The following is a 15,578-nucleotide window of genomic DNA, read 5'->3' on the forward strand; positions in this document are numbered from 1 at the left end:
AATTTGTCTGAACAACATCGAGGGCTGAAGGGCCTGTTCTGTGCTGCATTGTTCTATGTTCTAAGTGAAATTACTGGAAGGGAGCTTGTGCACTAAAATCTTTTAAGATCACTGTTATTGTGGCACTTTCTGTGCAAATACCACAAATAATTCAACCAATCCAGCCCATAAAGAGGGCATAGGTTTTAGTCAAGAAGGGAAAGATTTAGGAAGGACCTGAGGGGCAACTTCTTCACGCAGAGAGTGGTACATGTATGGAATGGGCTGCCAGAGAAAGTGATTGAGGCAAGTACAATAGTAACATTTAAAAAAAACATTGGAGCTAGCTAGGAGAAAGTGAGGACTGCAGATGCTGGAGATCAGAACTGAAAAATGTGTTGCTGGAAAAGGGCAGCAGGTCAGGCAGCATCCAAGGAGCAGGAGAATCGACGTTTCGGGCATAAGCCCTTCTTCAGGAAGAAGGGCTTATGCCCGAAACGTCAATTCTCCTGCTCCTTTGATGCTGCCTGACCTGCTGCGCTTTTCCAGCAACACATTTTTCAGCTCAATTGGAACTAGTTGAGTAGACACTATGGTCAGCATGGACCAGTTTGGGCTGAAGGGCCTGTTTCCATGCTGTATTACTCGATGACTCTATAACTCTATTAGACTTAATTCCCCATAGCAGGTCTGGTGAAAATGGCTTAATTGCTGTTATGATGAGTTGGAGGAAATGAGTCCAAACACTGCTTGGAAATGGCTGCTCCATGTTGAATACCAATGGCTCCAATTCTCACCACAGCACTGCGATGAGTGTAAAACTCAACTGGAGTCTTTTCTACCCCGCCACGTGCCACTTGATGTGTCAGATAGTGACTGATCCAATTATGATTCAGGCATGTGCTGTGCTGCATCAGTGCAGATCAAAGCCTCAATTAAATTTATTAACAACCTTTTAGAAGTGGTGTCATTTCACATTTCTATCTCCTCAAGGCATCTTTGCTGTGTCAGACTCATCTGTGCGAGAGGGACTGAACCTAACAAATGCTCAATTTATTTTCTGCTGTTTAATGTTCAGTCTGGAGATGAATGGCAATCGAAGTTATTTAATGACTTCCGAGTTCAAAGCAAAAACCTACTGAACGCTTAAGTGGCTCAGTGGTTAGCACAGCTGCCTCACAGCATAGGGGACTTAGATTCCCCTGGGCGACTGTCTGTGTGGAGTTTGCATGTTCTCCCAGTGTCTGTGTGGGTTTTCTTTGGGTGCTTTGGTTTCCTCTTACAGTCCAATGTGTGCAAGTTAGGTGGATTGGCCATGCTAAATCGCCCCATGGTGTCTAGGGATGTACAGGCTATGGATGAGCCATAAGAAAATGTAGGTTACAGGGGTGGGGTGGGTCTGGCTGGGATGCTTTTCAGAGGGTTAGTGTGGACCCGTTGGTCCAAATGGCCTGATTCCACACTTTAGGGATTCTGTGATACTTACAAATTATATCTTCAAAATAAATATGGGTTAACATTTGTGCCACGATCTAATCTCGACCTGGCAATCTGTTGGAAATTCTGGGAATAAAGGAGAAAGAAACTGACCATTTCTGGCACTTAATTTCAAATCGTCAGCTGAGGTTAAAAAAAGCTACAGATATTAATTTCTTATTGTGAAATGTGAGCTCACTTTCTAGTTTGTGCTTTACCTAATCCAAGATTCCATTAAGGAAATTTAATTTTAAAAAATCATTCAGCCTCATGTTGATTTTTAGTAGTTAAGATATGCAAATTTCACCCATTATCATTCATGCCAATTGAAGTGTGAAGTACCAGAATTCAAAGGTTGAAGGTGAAAAGACAACGCAATGCAAAAAGCTCAGAATATTATTACAGGTTCTCACCAGAAATAAGGAAAGATCCCCCATCAATTTCTAGATTATTGCAAAATCAAGATTCAAATGTGCTGCTGCTGCTTGTAGCTATCTTTGGCATGGGATTTGCTAACATAGTACAGTACATTCATCGACCTTGTGGGATTCTCAAATGCCCACTGCAAATATTCTGTGCCATCGGGGGATAGCAGCACAGTGGTAATGTCACTGGGTTGGTCCCTACCTTTTATCTTAGCCTGCTTGGTACACTTTCCTCATTCCTGAAGAAGGGCTCATGCCCGAAACGTCGATTCTCCTGCTCCTTGACTGACCCACTGCGCTTTTCCAGCAACACATTTCCAGCTCTGATCTCCAGCATCTGCGGTCCTCACTTTCTCCTGGTCACCATAAGTGCCAAGGTTGAGAGTGTGGCCATGGAAAAGCGTAGCAGGTCAGGCAGCATCCGAGGAGTAGGAGTCTCGATGTTTCGGGCATAAGCCCTTCATCATGAAAGGCTTCTGATCAGGAAATGTTCCTGATGAAGGGCTTATGCCCAAAACATTGACTCTCCTGCTCCTCAGATGCTGCCGGACCTGCTGTGCTTTTTCAGCGCTACACTCTTGACTCCAACCTCCAGCATCTGCACTTTCTCCCACTGGAAGTGCCAAGCTGATACTCAAAGGGTGTTAGGTTCAAATTGCAATTTGAATACAGTAATAAATCTGGGATTAAGACCCACTTAATACCCATCTGGTTCACTAATGACCTTTAGAGAAGGGAATCTGCCATCCTTACTTGATCTACTCTATATGTAAGTCCAAACCCACAGCAATGTGGTTGACTCTTAGCTTCCCTCTCCAATTGCCCAAAAGCCAATTAAACACAGGGCAATGAGGTTTGGGTGGGTAATGGACTTGTCAGTAACACCCACATCCCCTGAATAAATAAAAAGTAGTCTGTCCTTTGGTTATGTCCCAGGTTGACCTCTCTTACTGTTGCCCTTCAGAAGTAATTCCAATTGTTTTTCACCTCTGATCAAATAGCTGAAATACTGATGTTTTCTTTTCCGGATGTCTCTTTGAAAAGTTCAGTTTTGCCTTTGCAACTTAAAGCACTTCTTCATTTCTCTTACGGTGTTTATCTTTTGGAATTTCCTTTATATGGAACTTTTAGCGCAGGAAATTGGATTGAAAACAGCTGAGAGAAGTATGATGCAATTCAGTGAATAGGAACTTTAGGAAAGCCTTTAACATATTGTTGACTTGAATCAGGCAATGTTTCAAATTTAAAATTCTCATCTTTGTTATTCAAACTATTTCCCGGCCCTGTCCCTCACTGTCTATACAGGTCCTGCCAGTCTTGCAACTTCCTTAGAACTCAGCCTATCTCCAATTCTGATCTCTCTAGCACCCCAGTATCCTTTGCCCCACTTTTCCTTCAGCTCCCTCCATGATGACATTTCCTCTCTGAAACTTTCCACACTATACATCTCTCTTCTTTAATTCACACCTTTTGTCTTTGATAAGTTTTCTTCGCTTCCCTTTATGCAGTTCAACATCAAATTTTCTTCAGTTACACTTTTTGAAGTGCATTGGGAGTTACCGCATTAATGGTGCTCCACATATTTATTTTCATTTATTTATTCGTGTGCTGTGGTTATTTCACATACCTTGGGAAGCTGGTAAATGACCATCTTGGACCAATGTAGTTTGCATAGTGACAATTTGGCATTTTGATTATACCACAATGAAGGTACAGCAATTTATGTCCAAGTCAGTGGATGCATAACTTAGGAAGCTTTCAGCTGATGCTCTCATGCACCCTAGCCCATGTCCTTGTCTAGGTAGTAAAGTTCCTTCTATTTACTAAATTTCACCCATTTCAATATCTCTCTAATATAAATTCCTTTTCCAATGGAAAGACTGAAGAAAAATATTGTCTTAGCCATTCTATCATGCCCTTATTATGGACACACAAAGGTCTATTCTTAGAGATCAAAAGACATCTGGAATGTTTAAATGAATAGGAGGGATATGGGCCAAGTGCTGGCACATGGAACTAGATTGGGTTGGGATATCTGGTCGGCATGGACAAGTTGGACTTAAGGGTCTGTTTCCATGCTGTACGTCTCTATGACTCTATTTTTAATATTTTTATCCACCCTGCTTAAAGATATTCTTGATTCACTTGGTATCAACTTGTTTTTAAATACACTTTCTGTTATTGCTCCCATTCCTTTTAAAAATTCTTTTGTTGATGTCACTAAGGAGGTCAGGATTTGTTCTCTATCATTGATTACCCTTGAGTGGTTTGCTAGACCATTCCAGAGGGCAGTTATGAGTCAATCACATTGCTGGTAAATCTGCAGTCACTTACTGGTCAGATAAGGAAGGCTGTGTTCCTTCCTTAAAGGCCGTTAGTGAATTAATTGGTCACTATCACTGTGGAAAATTTCATAGTTTTATATTGTGTTAATGGAATTTAAGTTTCACCAAAAATCCATATCTGCAGAAGATTAGCCTGGCTGACTGGAAAGCCCATTACACCACAATTTTGTCCATTTTGTGTAGCAATTATTCTTACTCAACCATTGACTAACTAATCTGACTGGTTCTCAGCCAGGCATAGCTTTCTCTGTTGTTCGCTTATGACTTTGTTTCCTGTAACCCAGAGTGGATCAATTAAGGTTGTGCATTTTCCATACCCCACAACTGAGCCAAAGTCCCTCTGGCAGGTATAGTAAATAGTCAAGAGGGTAATGGAATGCTGCCCTTTGTATCAAGAGGGCTGGAGTATAAGGAGCAGAAGTTATTCCGCTATTATACACAACCCTGTTTAGACTTTACCTGAAGTACTGTGAGCAGATAAGGGCACCACACAATAGGAAGGGTATATTGGCCTTGGAGGGAGTACAATATAAGTTTACAAGAATGATACCTGGATTTCAGGGCTTAGGTTATGATGAGAAATTATAGCTATTGGGTCTGTTTTCGCTAAAATTTTAAAAGGATGATCTAATCAAAGTATTCAAGGTATTAACAGAGAAAGACAAGGTGGATAAAGTTAAACTATTTCCACTGGTTGGAGATTCTAGAATGAGGGAGCATGGTCTCAAAACTAAAGCCATATCATTCAGGAGAGATATTCAGAAGCACTTAGATTAATACAGCACAGAAACAGACCCTTGAACCAAGCCGTCCATGATGATCATGTTCCCAAACTAAACTAGTCACACCTGCCTGCATTTGGCCCATATCCCTCCAAACCTTTAGTATTCATGTACTTGTCCAAATGTCTTTTAACTGTTGTAACTGTACCTGCAACCATCACTTTTGGTTAAAAATCACAAAACACTAGGTTATAGTCCAACAGGTTTAATTGGAAGCACACTAGCTTTCGGAGCGATGCTCCTTCATCAGGTGGTAGTGGAGGGCTCAATCCTAACACACAGCATTTATCGCAAAAATTTACACTGTGATGTAACTGAAATTATATATTGAAACATTGATTGTCTGTTAAGCCTTTCATCTGTTAGAATACCATGATAATTTCACTTCTTTCATGTGTAAATCACAAAACCTTTTTTTAAAAAGTTGCATTCTCAGGTTAGCTGTTAACAATGGTGATAGCTAGACAATATGTTGAAGGTGTTGGCCCCCTGTGTCCTCTGTCTATGCCATGATGTTTAGATTGATTCTAATCTAAAAAGTGAGATAACAAAGTTTTATATGAATGCATGCAGTTTTTGAGCAAAGTACAATGTAACTCTGCAAGTACAAATTCACCCCACAAAATATATGTGCAAGTGGGTCTTTGTCTGTCTGTGGGTGCGTGTCTGTCTGGGTTGGGGGTTGTGAGTGCGAGAAAGTGTGTGTGTGTGTGTGTGTGTGTGTGTGTGGTAAGTGCAGAGTGTCTTAAGTCTGTGAGGGGGTGCATGTGTAAGTGTGGGAGTGTGCATGACTGTAAGGGTGTGTGTAGGTGTCTGTGTGTGCGTCTGTGTATATGTGAGTCCATGCGTATGTGTGTATAGGAGTGCCTGTGTGTGTGTGAGAGTGTGTGTGTGTGTAGGAGTATCTGTGTGTGTGTATGGTGCAATGGTGGTCACCTGTAATGTGACATGAACCCAAGTTCCCAGTTGAGGCCCTCCCTATGGGTATTGAACTTAGCTATCAGCCTCTGCTCGGTCACTTTTCTCTGCTGCCTGTCCCAAAGTCCACCTTGGAGGATGGTCACCAGAAGGTCCGAGGTCGAATGTCCTGAACCACTGAAGTGTTCCCCAATTGGGAGGGAACACTCCTGTCTGTTGATTGCTGTTCGGTGCCCATTCATCCGTTGTCATAGCCTTTGTTCCGTTTCCCCAATGTATCATGCCTCCGGGCAAGCTTGCCTGCAACGTATAAGATAGACAATGTTGGCTGAGTCACATGAGTACTTGTCATGTACAAGGTGGAGGTGTTCCCACGCATAATAGTGGTATCTATGTCCACAATCTGACACGTCTTGCAGCGCCTACCATGACAGGGTTGTATGGAGTTGTCCTGAGAGCCGGACAGCTTACTATGAACAACGATCTGTTTTGAGGTTTGGCGGTTGTTTAAAGGCAAGTAGTGGAGGTGTGGGGAAGATCTTGGAAGAAAGCTGCCTGGCTGTCAGGACAACTCCATACAACCCTGTCATGGTAGGCGCTGCAAGACGTGTCAGAGTGTGGACGTAGATACCACCATTGCGCGTGGGAACACCTCCCACCTTGTACATGGCAGGTACTCATGTGACTTAGCCAACGTTGTCTATCTTATACATTGCAGGCAAGGTTCCCAGAGGCATGGTACATTGGGGAAACCGAGCAAAGGCTACGACAACGGATGAATGGGCACCGCACAACAATCAACAGACAAGAGGGTTCCCTCCCAGTTGGGGAATACTTCAGTGGTCCAGGACATTCAACCTCGGACCTTCGGATGACCATCCTCCAAGGTGGACTTCGGGACAGGCAGCAGCAAAAAATGACCGAGCAGAGGCTGATAGCTAAGTTCGGTACCCATAGGGAGGGCCTCAACCGGGACCTTGGGTTCATGTCACATTACAGGTGATCACCATTGCACTAAACACACACACACACTCTCACACACACACAGGCACTCCTACACACACATACACACATACACACGGACGTGCACACGGACACCCACACACACCCTTACAGACACACACACTCCCACACTCACACATGCACCCCCTCACAGATTTAAGACACTCTGCAATCACTACACACACACATAAACTTTCTCGCACTCACAACCCCCAACCCAGACAGACACACACCCACAGACAGACAAAGACGCACATGCACACATTTATTTTGTGGGGTGAATTTGTACTTGCAGGGTTACATTGTACTCTGCTCAAAAACTGCATGCATTCATGTAAAACTTTGTTATCTCACTTTTTAGATTAGAATCAATCTAAACATCATGGCATAGACAGAGGACACAGGGGGCCAACACCTTCAACATATTGTCTCGCTATCACCATTGTTAACAGCTAACCTGAGAATGCAACTTTTTAAAAAAAGGTTTTGTGATTTACACATGAAAGAAGTGAAATTATCATGGTATTCTAACAGATGAAAGGCTTAACAGACAATCAATTTTTCAATGTATAATTTCAGTTACATCACAGTGTAAATTTTTGCGATAAATGCTGTGTGTTAGGATTGAGCCCTCCACTACCACCTGATGAAGGAGCGACGCTCCGAAAGCTAGTGTACTTCCAATTAAACCTGTTGGACTATAACCTGGTGTTGTGTGATTTTAACTTTGTACACCCCAGTCCAACACCGGCATCTCTAGATCATCACTTTTGGTCAGGTGGAGGAACAGAGGGATCTTGGGGTCTATGTACATAGATCTTTGAAGGTTGCCACTCAGGTGGATAGAGTTTGTAAGAAGGCCTATGGAGTATTATCGTTCATTAGCAGAGGGATTGAATTCAAGAGTCGTGAGGTGATGTTGCTGCTGTACAGGACTTTGGTTAGGCCACATTTGGAGTACTGTGTGCAGTTCTGGTCGCCTCACTTTAGGAAAGATGTGGAAGCTTTGGAGAGGGTGCAGAGAAGATTTACCAGGATGTTGCCTGGAATGGAGAGTAGGTCATACGAGGATAGGTTGAGAGTTCTCGGCCTTTTCTCGTTGGAACGGCGAAGGATGAGGGGTGACTTGATCGAGGTTTATAAGATGATCAGAGGAATAGATAGAGTAGACAGTCAGAAACTTTTTCCCCGGGTACAACAGAGTGTTACAAGGGGACATAAATTTAAGGTGAAGGGTGGAAGGTATAGGGGAGATGTCAGGGGTGGGTTCTTCACCCAGAGAGTGGTGGGGGCATGGAATGCGCTGCCCGTGGGAGTGGTAGAGTCAGATTCATTGGCGACCTTTAAGCGGCATTTGGATAGGTACATGGATGGGTGCTTAATCTAGGATAGAAGTTCGGCACAACATCGTGGGCCGAAGGGCCTGTTCTGTGCTGTATTGTTCTATGTTCTATGTTCTATGGTAGCAGTTCATTTCACACATGAACTACTCTCTGTAGAAAGAGATTGCCCTCTTGTCCTTTATGGATTTTTCTCTTCTCACCTTAAAATACGCCCCTAGTTTTGAACTCCCCCATTCCAGGGAACAGACCATTGTCATTCACCATACCTACACCAATCATGATTGTATAAACCTCAATAGGATGATAGATGTTTAAAACTCTCTTCCACAGATACAGTTGATGCTAGATCTGTTGTTAATTTTAAATCTGGGATAGGTAAATGTTTGTTCAGCAAAGGCATTAAGGAGTATGGGCCAAAAGCAGGTTAGGCCACAGGTTTCATTGAATAGCAGAACAGGTTAGAGGGGCTGAATGGCCTACACTGTTACTATGTACCCTTTTCACAAACAATAAGAGAAGGTCATGGAAGCGATGGAAAGGGTGCAGAGGAGATTTACCAGGATGTTGCCTTGTATGGAAGGAAGGTCATATGAGGAAAGGCAGAGGGTCTTGAGGCTGTTTTTGTTAGAGAGAAGGTTGAGAGGTGACTTAATAAAGACATACAAGATAATCAGAGGGTTAGATAGGATGGACAGTGAGAGCCTTTTCTCTTGGATGGTGATGGCTAACATGAGGGGACATAGCTTTAACAGGTGATAGATATAGGACAGATGTCAGAGGTAGATTCTTTACTCAGAGAGTAGTAAGGACATGGAACACCGCCTGTCACAGTACTGGACTCACCAACAGTAAGGGAATTTAAATAGTCATTGGATAAACACATGGATGATAATGGAAGAGTATGGTTAGATGGGCTTCAGATTAGTTTTACAGGTTGGTGCAACATCGAGGGCTGAAGGCTGTGTACTGCACTGTAATGTTCTATGTTCTAAGGTGCTACATTACAGAAGAGGGGGTGCTGAAGGTCTTAAAATGCATAAAGGTAGATAAATCCCCAGGAGTTGATCAAGTGTAATTGGCATATAGTGGACAGTGAAGATTATGTAAGAGTAAAACAGGGTCTTGATTACCTGGGCCAGTGGGCCGAGGAATGGTGGATGGAATTTAATTTTGATAAATGCAAAGTGTTGCATTTGTATAAGATGAACCAGGGCAGGGCTTACACACTTAATGGCAGGACCCTGGGGAGTTTTGTTGAACAGTGAGACCTAGGATGCGGTACTCTGAAAGTGGTATCACAGGTAGACAGGGCAGTGAAGAAAGCATTTGGCAGGCTGTCCTTCATCAGTCAGAACATTGAATATAGGAATTGGTTTGTCAAATTATGGCTGGATAGGACATTGGTGAGACCACATTTGAAGTACTGCATAATATTCTGGTCCCCCTGCTATAGGAAGGATGCTATTACAGTGGAAAGGCTGCAAAGAAGATTTACAAGGATGTTACTGAGACAAGAAGGTTTGAGTTATAAGGAGAGGCCGGAGAGGCTTGGACTTATTTCCGTGGAGTCTAGGAGGTTGTGGGGTGATCTTATAGAGGTTTATAACATCATGACTAACTTGGATAAGGTGAATAGCCAATGTCTTTTCAAGTCCAAAACTGGAGGACATGGGTTTCAGGCCAAAAGAGAAAGGTTTAAAAAGGGTGTCTGATGGATAACTTTTTCATCCAAAGGGTGATGGGTGTATGGAATGTGCTGTCCATGCGTCCATCTGTCTGTCTGTCTGTTTATCTATCTATTTATCTATCTATATATCTGTCTAGCCATCTATCTGTCTGTCTGTCTATCCAAATTGCCCCTTAGGGAAAAGAAGGTGGTGTGTGTATGGAATGAGCTGCCAGAGGAAGTGGTAGAGACTGGTACAATTTCAACATTTAAAAGGCATCTGGATGGATATATGAATAGGAAGGATTTAGAGGGATATGGGCCTGCTAATTGCTGGCAAATGGAACTAGGATTAGTTAATGATATCTGGTTAGTATGGACAAGTTGGGTCGAAGGGCCTGTTTCAGTGCTGCATGACTTTACCATTTCGGTCTGCTTTGCCCACTGGTATGTTTGATGTTGTTAGTTTGGTTACTGTGGGTCCCATCTTATATCCAGGATAGTTCCTCAGTCCTGGCGAATGAGTTCAGCCTGAAACGTTGAATTTCCTGCTCCTCGGATGCTGGCTGACTTGCTTTCCCAGCTTCATATCTATGGCCTCTGGCTTCCAGCATCTGTAGTCCTGACTGTTCCCTCGTTCCTCACTCAGTCTCTCTTGGTCCCGAAGGCGGTTAGAGTCAGTCTTTATTTACTCGCGCTCTCTTTGTGCTCCTCGCTCTTCCTGGAAAAAGGTGGAGTGAGCAGTCTCCAGGGTAACGGGGCGGTCTTTACAAATATTGGCTTCCAGTCTCGGGTAAAATCGACAGAGAAATAGCAGACTGGATGGCAAGCTGACAGAGAGCAGACCAGCGCCTGCTACCTTGGAGAATTCCACCCGAACCCTGCGGGAACTCTCAAAGTAAGTCTCATCTTCATGCACACGTTCTGGAAAGTTGAAATTAAAAGCTCTTCCAATCGCGGGGAGTCTGCAGACAGAGGATTCTAAACCGATTGAGAAAAGGAGATTGTCAAATAATTCAAACGAGCAATCTGTGCGAGAAATAGATTTAAAATAAGCGAGTGATATTTAGCTCCTTCTTCCTCTCAAATAGAATTTGGATTCTTGTTTTAAAACGGGATTCCGCTTGAATTGGGGCTTCACTGATGTCCTTTGGAGAGGAAAGTCAGAAATTGCAAGATAAACTCAGCAGGTCTGACAGCGTCTGTCCAAACAGAAACAGAGTTAGCATTTCGGGTCCAGTGACCCTGCTTTTCAGAGAACGTTAGCTTCTACTTTAAAGATAGTCTTCCCGGATCTGTCCTGTCCAGTGCAGGCTAACACACACCCACACACAGACACACAGACACACACACAGACACATACACCCACACACAGACACAGACATACACACACACAGACACAGACACACAGACAGACGCATACACCCACACACAGACACACAGACATACACGCAGACACACACAGACACAGACACACCCACAGACAGACAGATAGACACACACACACACAGACAGACACACACACAGACAGACACACACACACAGACAGACACACCCACCCACACACAGATACACAGACATGCACACACAGACACACAGACACACACAGACAGACACACAAACCCAGACACACAGACACACACACACAAACAGACACACACACAGGCACAGACAGACGCAGACACACACACACACATCGTAGACACATTGCCTTTGCAGATGACTCTGTGAGATGGGGGAATCAGTCCAGTTCCGTATCAGATACAAAGCGTCAGACAGTCTCGCTCATTACTCACAGTAACCCTGGCGTCTGTGCCCCTGGTCTTTAAAACTCAAAAGGAAGTTGTTCCCCTCCAAATCTCCAACCAAATATTGCTGTCACCCATTGAAGTATTTCCTTTACGGCAAATTAATTTAGCTTCTTACTTTTCATGTTCAGTATTGGTCGTTTCAGTGATTGTTGGTCATTTGTAATTAATATTTTGGTGTAAAATTATTGCAGAAATCAAAAACCTGAGGTAAGTTCTTTGGCATGGATTTTTTTTATTTGATTAAGGAAACATCTATCTATCTATCTATCTATCTATCTATCTATCTAACCATCTATGTAGCCCCCTAGGGGAAAGATTTAAAAGGGACCTAAGAGGTTACTTTTTCAGTGGTGGGTGTTTGGAATGAGTTGTCAGAGGAAGTGGTGAAGTCAGCTACAATTACAGCATTTAAAAGGCATCTGGATTGTCACTTAAATAGAAAGGGTTTAGATAAATTTAGCTGGTAAATGGACCTAATTAATTCAGGATATCTGGTCAGCATGGACAAGTTGGACTGAAGGGTCTGTTTCCGTGGTGTACAACTTTCTCTCTTTCTCTATCTATCTATCTATCTATCTATCTATCTATCTATCTATCTATCTATCTATCTATCTCAATTCTGTGTATTCAGTAAACATATTATCAACTTTATTGTGTTAATGTGTTTTTTTAAGTTGTGGGGTAAAATTTGACTTGACAAAGATCCAAAATGAACTGCATTTGTGTTTCAGTTGAGCTAAGTATCACACTGGGCTCTAAGCTGGTGATAGATAGGATACTTCTGGTGCTGTCTCCCTATCAAAGTGGTATCCATCACCCCTCCCCTAGGTGTCCAATGTAAAACTGTGCCTTTGTTAATGTCTTGTCTCGGTTTCAGACCATCATATTGGACGATATTGCAGGATGAATTTTGACAAGACAGGCCTCTCCTGAATGATGCTTCACATCGACATCATCGCAAATGCATCAACCTCCAACACCACCAACAACACCTGTGCCGATGAGTCGAGATCCGTTCACATCCCGATTATCTTCATGACTATTGGCGTCCTCTCCAATGGTGTTGCTCTGGTCATTCTGGTGAAGGCCTATAAAAGGTTCAGACAGAAATGGAGAGCATCCTTCCTGCTGTTTGCCAGCGGACTGGTCTGCACAGACTGCTTGGGCCATATCATCACTGGTTCCATAACCATCAGGGTGTATGCCATGAACAAAAACTGGGCAAGGATTGACTCCTCGGGACATCTCTGCCCATTTTTAGGAACCAGCATGGTTTTCTTTGGCCTCTCAGCCTTGTTCCTTGGCAGTGTCATGGCGATTGAACGATGCCTGGGCATCACTCAGCCCCTTTTTCATTCTGCCAAGGTGACTTCACGCCGTGCCATGTTTATCCTGGGTGGCACTTGGCTGTTTGCCCTGGTAATCGCTTTGCTCCCTGTTCTCCACTTTGGAAAATATACAGTTCAATGCACTCAGACCTGGTGCTTCCTAAACACAAAGGACATCAAGTTTGGGGTGGACAGTGGAATTCTGCTCCTGTTCTCATCCTTGGGATTGACTGCTCTCAGCATTTCCTTCCTCTGCAACACCATTAGTGGCATGGCTCTGATGAGATCTCACATCAAGAACAAGCTCAACAGACAAGGGAAATCACACCATGTAGAAATGTTGGTCCAATTAATGACTATAATGCTTGTCTCCTGTGTTTGTTGGGGTCCATTCCTGGTAAGCCAACCTACCTATACTGTCTCTTCTGGCACCAAATACTTACTTCCAAATATTTACCATCACTGGTGAACACCTTTGTGTAAAATCTTTCCCTTTTTAAAAAATGTTATTGTTGTTATAAAGCCCTTTGACAACCAAATCTGAAAAGTGGATTAACAATGGTTATGTTATGTGCATTATATTTTATGCACAAATGCATAAGCAAGTGCACTGCCAAGAATATTAACTGAATATTAATTGCGTTTATGTTAATATTTCATGGCTAGTTATATAAGAATCTGTTGAGCTTTAAGTTGGTCTAAAAGGCAAGTTCAAAATTCATAATTAGCAAAGTTGTGTGAATTCATTTTCTTATTAAATAATCCTTAGGTAAATGAAGTGCCTTTATATCATTTGATAGGAAATCATTGAACCACTTTTGTGCGTTTACAATATTTCAGGACCAGTTTGCATCTATCAATCAGTAAATGTATTTTGTATTTTTGGACAGAATGTGTAGTAGGAAAATGCCAGTGATGGTAGGCTATGCCATTTTATAACTGCAGTCAAACATTAATACTCTTTATTTTAATAGCTCAATTATTCAGAATTTTAGCAACTATATGGAGTGTCCATACCCTCTACTACCCACTTAAATATTAATCCAATTTCCTTGCATCTGTTCTCTTAAGACTCCCTTTGAGCATGATCATCAAACTCAGTAATGAGCAACAACGTCTAAATCCTCTGTCCTCCTTCCCTCTTCAGTACTTTTTCCCGTGTCCCTGGTCTGGAAGTTTGCAATAATTCTACACATGGATTTAATTCCATTAATAAGCTTGAATACTTCAATAAAATGTTCCATTTCTCAGCTGTATGTGTGGCTGCAGTGGTGGTGCGTACACATAATGTACAGAGCTTTAAAAAAGGAAGACTTATTTAGTATGTGAAAGTCAAGTGAAGGGATTACAACAATAATTTGCACGAACAGTAGTGCCTTCAGAAAAAAAAAGTTCTGAGATATTTACTTTTTGCCAGTTTAGAGCATTCTGAACAAAAGGTGCAAAACAAAGATTTCTGGAATACGTTCTTTCAATTTAAAAATTACCATGAGATTATAAGTAAGCCTCTGTTAGTACTATTGCACAATAATCCTAGATTGTACGCACACGCACAGACCTACTGTTTGACTTTAAACTCAAGCAATTATAAAGAAGAAACCTAATATGCGTGAACTCTTTGGCAGTGAATGAATGTAGCTTTTTTACTGAGAGTGAATTACATTTCCTTCCTGACTCTCTTTTTAATACGTCTTTTGCATATTTTTCCCAGGAGTGTGCCTTGGGAGGTATATTGACAGGATGTTATTTTGTTTAAAGATTATTAGATTGCTCTGTGGACAGCAATGGCAAGGCTAAAAACAAAAAAAAACAACCCCGGAAATTGCTGGAGAAACTTTGCTGGTCCGACAGGATCTGTGGAGAGAAAGCAGAGTTAACACTTTGAATACAGTTTGAAAACAGTTGGGAAAAGAAACAACAAAGCTGCAGATGCTGTAAAGGAATGCAGGGTTCTGAGAAAGGGCCACTTGAGCCAAAGTGTTAACTCTGATTTCTTTCCACAGATGCTGCCAGACCTGCTGAGCGTTTCCGGGAATTCCCATTTTTGAAAACAGTTTGCTTTTACACAGATGCTCCATAGATGCTGCCAGACCTGCTGAGCTTTTCTGGCAATTTCTGTTTTTGCTTCTGATTTCCAGCAGCTGTGGCTCTTTTGGTTTTTATTTTGCTTTTATGTGTCCCATGTTGTTGCAAATAAATCACACTGATATCTAAACATCACGTTCCTTCTCTACGTTATAATTTTCTTCAACTAGAAAATCTTCTGCCTTCTCACTAAACTCAGCCTCCTGTCTATTCTTCCTGCTACCCCATTGGTTACCATATGCCAAGTGGCAAGTACTGAGGAAGGGTCACTGGAGCTGAAACATTAACTCTGATTTCTCTCCACAGTTGCTGCCAGACCTGCTGAGCTTTTCCAGCAATTTCTGTTTTTGTTTCTGACAAATGCTTCACTGTCTTTGAGAATAATTACATGCATCTGTCAGAACTGATGCCTCTTTAA

At 42.4% G+C, this 15,578-nt stretch overlaps 1 protein-coding gene across 1 annotated transcript in view; it reads left to right on the forward strand.

Annotated features, from left to right (window-relative positions):
* The first annotated feature begins 10,739 nt into the window (after nucleotides 1-10,739).
* Nucleotides 10,740-15,578, forward strand: part of LOC140480118 (prostaglandin F2-alpha receptor-like) — a 39,029-nt gene continuing 34,190 nt past the window's right edge. The window contains exons 1-2 of the mRNA XM_072574785.1: nucleotides 10,740-10,834; nucleotides 12,625-13,472. Of these exons, the coding sequence (XP_072430886.1) occupies nucleotides 12,681-13,472 (792 nt within the window). The 5' untranslated portion in view covers nucleotides 10,740-10,834; nucleotides 12,625-12,680. The remainder of the gene's footprint in view (nucleotides 10,835-12,624; nucleotides 13,473-15,578) is intronic.

The sequence above is a fragment of the Chiloscyllium punctatum genome, chromosome 7, assembly GCF_047496795.1.
Source record: "Chiloscyllium punctatum isolate Juve2018m chromosome 7, sChiPun1.3, whole genome shotgun sequence".
NCBI classification, from domain to species: domain Eukaryota; kingdom Metazoa; phylum Chordata; class Chondrichthyes; order Orectolobiformes; family Hemiscylliidae; genus Chiloscyllium; species Chiloscyllium punctatum.